Source organism: Echinops telfairi, unplaced genomic scaffold, assembly GCF_000313985.2.
Source record: "Echinops telfairi isolate 266 unplaced genomic scaffold, ASM31398v2 ScPeMD7_1713;HRSCAF=2227, whole genome shotgun sequence".
NCBI classification, from domain to species: domain Eukaryota; kingdom Metazoa; phylum Chordata; class Mammalia; order Afrosoricida; family Tenrecidae; genus Echinops; species Echinops telfairi.
The window spans coordinates 7,062,911-7,067,801 of record NW_022105611.1 but is presented as its reverse complement, the minus strand read 5'-3'; the positions used below and the strand labels follow the sequence as shown (position 1 = coordinate 7,067,801).

The window sequence follows — 4,891 nt, the reverse complement described above, 5'->3', positions numbered from 1 at the left end:
CACCCTTGCCTCTAAGGAGCATTCTGGCTTTACTTCTTCCAAGACAGATCTTTTGTTCTTTGGGCAGATGGTATTTTCACTATTTTTCTCCAACATCATAGTTCAAATGCATTGACATGTCTTCTGTTTTCCTTATTCAGTGTCCAGCTTTCACATGTACATGAGGCAATTAAAAATACCATGGCTTGGGTCAGACTCATCTTAGTCTTCAACGTTAACACCCTCACTTTTCAACGGTTAAAAGAGGTTTCGTGCATCAGATTTACCCAATGAAATGCATTGTTTTATCTCTTGACTGCTGCTTCCATGAGTATCAATTGTGGATCCAAGCAAGACAAAATCCTGGCCACTTTCAATCTTTTCTCCATTTATCATGATGTTACCTATTGGTCCAGCTGGGAGGTTTTGGTCTTCTTTGCATTGGGCTGCAATCCAAACCAGTCTATAACCCTTGATTTCCACCTGCAGGTGCTTCAAGTCCTCTTCACTTTCAGCAAGCAAGGTTGTGTCATCTGCATATGACCCAGCAATAGCACTACTTGGCGTATATCCTATAAAGAGCATAGCACAGACACATAGAGGCACACCTGTGCTCACTGCAGCACGATTCACAACATTAAGAAGATAATAGATAAACTGTGGTCAATACACACAACGGAATACCACGTGTCCTTAAGGATAATGACGAAATTGAAGCACCTCCTGACAGGGATGGATTCAGAAGACATTTTGCTGAGTAAAGTTAGTCAAACGCAAAAGGACAAATATTGTGTGAGACCACTGTTATAAACAAACATACAAAAACCCCAAGAGAAAATAACCAAGAAAAGGTTGTCACACAAAAAGAAACCAGGGATAGGAGCAGTCGGGAGGGAAGAAGCATCAGCAATAGGCTAGAGGGTGGACAAATGTTAGCTTTGGTGAAGGGGGGAAGACAATGTACTACAAGAAGGAGATGAAAAAAAAAAGGTTTGGAGGGAACTAGGGCAAACCATTGAGAGGTTTGATATGTTGCTCAAGTTGTTGAATGCAAAAATGATGCCCTGAGGTAGTTTATTGTGCCAACCTGGCTGATAAACACACGTGGGGTTAAATGAAGGGTGGAGAGATAAATGGCTCATTGAGCCTTGCCTTTCTAGTTCTCGGGTCTCTTGCTTTGTGATGGTCAGACCAGGGTGCAGCTGCCTTAGCCAGTTCCTGCTTCAGCTGGCAAGGCTGACTTCTTGCAAGACATCCCCAAGGAGAAGCCGCATGGACCTACTTCGATGCAGCCCTGGGTGCTGGAGCAGCCGTGTGGAGACCCCTGCCAGCACTGAGATGCTTACACATTCACTGACTCGGCTTTCCTCCTGCAGTCGGCATCATTGTGTGTGTTTTGTGAGATGGAGGAGGACTTTGTGGATTGGTGTTGGACATATGGGTTAATGTTGGACTGGTGGGCTTGGGCAGCACTGGGTTGGGATGTTTTCTTGATGCGCACTTAATCTTTATATAAAACTCTCTTATACATGAGTTTCTATGGATTTGTTTCTCTAAAGTACCCAAACTAGCACATGCCCTGATATGTAACCCCCACCTAATTCACAAATCGTTTAGGGGAAGAATGGAGAATGGGTTTCCAAGGTTGGCGCATGGGCTTTCAAGTACTGGGAGTGGAGTCAGACCATTCTGTTCTTTGTAGATTCTTGCAAGACCGAGCTGCTGAACGGGAGCGTGAGAACAGAATCACCCGAGGCTTACAGGACGACTGGGAAAGGAGTGTGGCGATGAAGAGACAGCGGGATCAGGAGGAGAAGGTTTTTGAGAGGTAATGCCTGATGGGAGCCATACGTTGTCCCCAAAGAAGAGCTCTCTACTCCCTGTACACTTCCTTCTAATCCTGGGATGGTAGATAGGTTTCATTTCACGTGCCAAACCCACTGGCTAGTTGTAGCTTTCTAAAGAATTTTATGGAGAACGCAAGCCGGGGTTCCATGGGAAATATTGCTGTGCTTGGTCAGAAATGTCCGTCACGGACATAGGATTAGAGAGAGTTGTAGTGTATGCTGTGTAGATGCATTTACCAACCCTGCCCCAATCGTTCCTGTGCTCAGAGAAGCTTTATTTTCTTTTTGGGTGCTAGAAGTTTGGGAGCTAGCAAGATAGGTAGGATGGGTGGTAGTGTTGAGTGGAGACTCTCTTTGGAAGAAGAGGGAGAATTTCTCATCAGAACACCTATCTCTAAGGCTTACAGAATTGTCATTTTAAGAGCCAAGTCAAGATGTTGAGAGATTGAAAATTGGATTTTACATTTTTACACTATTACATTTCTGCTCTTTCTTCCCAGTGATGTATTTATAATATAGTCAGGAAATCTGGATTCTAGTCCTGACTTCAATCATTAACATTACTTTTGGAAAGACAAAGGAGCCCAGGTGGCATAATGAATTACATATTGGGCTGCTAGCCACAAGGTGAGCAGTTTGAACCCACCATATGCTCCGTGGAAGAGAGATGAGGCTTTTTGCTTTTGTAAAGATTACAACCTTGGAAACTCTTTGGGGAAATTTCAACTTTGTGGTATAGATTTTGTATGAGTTGGATTCAGCTGATGACAATGAGTGGGAGAGGCAGCCCACCCTCCTTTTTTTTTTTATAAATGTAGAGAGTAAGTAGTAATCTGCAAGCTAACATTAGGGATTCTAGAGATCAAATAAAAAGGGGAGAAGGAATTATACTTTGAAAAAGATTCAAATGTATAGATAGTAAATATTTGTTGAAACAAGTAAGACTTTACAATTAACTGTTGTTAAAACTGGAATATGCCAAAATATTTAAAGTGGCCAATTACGAATTAATTTTTATCCTGGATAAAATTTGGACTAATGGAGTAATGTGCAACTCTCCTTTTCCTCTTAGATTTTCCTTTAAGGCATTTTCTCATCTATTTTTCAATGTGTAGAACCTGTAGTTTTGGACAATGAAAAGGAAACTAGGCTTTGAAGAAGTGAGGATTTGGGTCTAGAGAAGAAGAAGGGCAAGGCCAGGCCAAGTTGGAAGTTCTGAGATTAATACCAGGGCCGTGTAGTGGGTTTAGGAAGAAAGCTTGCCCAACATGGAGATAAAGCACAGAGAGGATACAGGAAACAACCTGGGCGGCAGGCTAGTAAGGCTGCTCTAGGGACCAGACGGTCGAGGCCAGCGTGCTGGGCAGGGATGCAAGCAGGCAGCAGGTACGAAGAAGGAATTGGTTAGTGTTAAATCAGAGCAGTTAGCACATGATCCTCACTCCTGTTACGAAGGAGGTCAGAGAGGTCTTCCCCTCTCTTTCAAGGCTGTTTGTTGATTTCCCTTTTACGACTGCCTTTACATCCCTTTTTTACACCATTTTGCCCACATAGAATTGGGATAGGGTAGCGAGCAGACAAGAGGCAGTCTGGCCTAATGTAGTAAATGGCTCAAGTGGAAAATCACTTTTGCCCTTCTTCCCTGCCGTGATCCTCCTCCTCCATCTCTACTACTTCTCTGCCCCTGGCTTCGTGACTCTTTATGGAAAGTCTAGTGCAAACTCTTTGTGGGTGTTCACTGCTCATCAGCTGTGTAAGAAAGGAATAATGTGTACCCACGTGGCTGGGTGACCAGGGGTAAATGATCTGTTTTCTGTGCATCAATGTCACTAGGAATGTGGGCTGTGGTCAGGCTGCTGGGAAGGCACCACAGCAAGGTCCTTTATTCCCTGAAGATCAGGGCGATAGCAATGTTTACAAGCAAGGGATGCCTGGCTGGGATGAGTCCCAGTTAGCGCCCTAGAAAGAGAGCTCATAGGGAGTAACCTGGGTGGACTGTATGCTCCGGCTCGTGCTTTTCTTTTGCATTCCTTGCACTGCACGGAATACCTGCTGCTGATGGCTTCCCACTCTCCTCCTCAGGGCTTCCGACAAGCTCTTCCTCCTGGACCAGTGTGAGAAGTACGAGCGATGCAAGCAGTGCCAGAGGCGCACCTCCAACATGGGCCAGAGCAACCTGTGGCCGGGGACCAAGCACCTGCACGGCTCCCGTCTGTTTGTGTAAAACGCCAAGTTTGGACCTGGGTTCCCTGGGGAAAGTTTTTGTCTTTTAGGTATTTAAAATGATTGTGAAAGAGCAGTTTTGTAGATTAGAGGGGGAAAAAAGATTGGGTAGGTTTGGAACGTTTCATTAGATTGCGTTTTAACCCTTTCATTGAATTCATGTGGGCAGGCTGTCCCCACCTGCTTCCGTTCCATCCTCACGAGTCCCCACGCTGGCCTCAGGTGGAAGCGAAGGTGTCTGACGGGTCCTGAGGACTAGCACCCTTGCTGCCCTGAAAGCTGCAGTGAGACCCAACTTCTTTTTGGCTGCTGGGGTCCCAGGGTGAGGTGCTCCTGCCCTGGCCCTGCCACTCCCCTCTAGCACTTTGTGTAAGAAACCTCATTCCCCCCCCCTTATAATAAGTATTGTCTAAATAAATAATTTCTTTTTGTCTTGACTGTGTGTGATAATTCCTAATGGTAAGCGTTACCACCCTTCCTCCAAATTGCTTTTCTGCAGTCAGTATGTGTGACATCATACGGGTCTTTGTTGGGCCCCAAGGGACATCAATTCCTCAGTGACCTTCCAACCACCGGTGGTTCCACCATTTCTACAAGTGGATCACATGTTTATTCAGTGTGTATTCTACAGGGACGCTGGCAGGTGCCACCACCTGCTCCCACATCCTCACTTGTCTTCATAAGTAGGCGCTGTTGCTATAGGATTGCTCTGAGCAGGAATCGGCGGAGGTGGTGAGTTTTCCTTCTAATAACATGCCAAAAATGTTGTTCTTGGAAAACGAGTTTTGAGAATGATGAGGGCAACGAATGTATAAATGTGCTTTACACAATTGATGTATGTG

The 4,891-nt window shown here is 45.1% G+C and overlaps 1 protein-coding gene across 1 annotated transcript in view; it reads left to right on the top strand.

Annotated features, from left to right (window-relative positions):
• CCDC81 (coiled-coil domain containing 81) overlaps positions 1 to 4,417 on the top strand; it is a 53,935-nt gene extending 49,518 nt beyond the window's left edge. Inside the window, exons 14-15 of the mRNA XM_004708951.2 lie at positions 1,682 to 1,807; positions 3,909 to 4,417. Of these exons, the coding sequence (XP_004709008.1) occupies positions 1,682 to 1,807; positions 3,909 to 4,050 (268 nt within the window). The 3' untranslated portion in view covers positions 4,051 to 4,417. The remainder of the gene's footprint in view (positions 1 to 1,681; positions 1,808 to 3,908) is intronic.
• Positions 4,418 to 4,891: the final 474 nt, after the last annotated feature.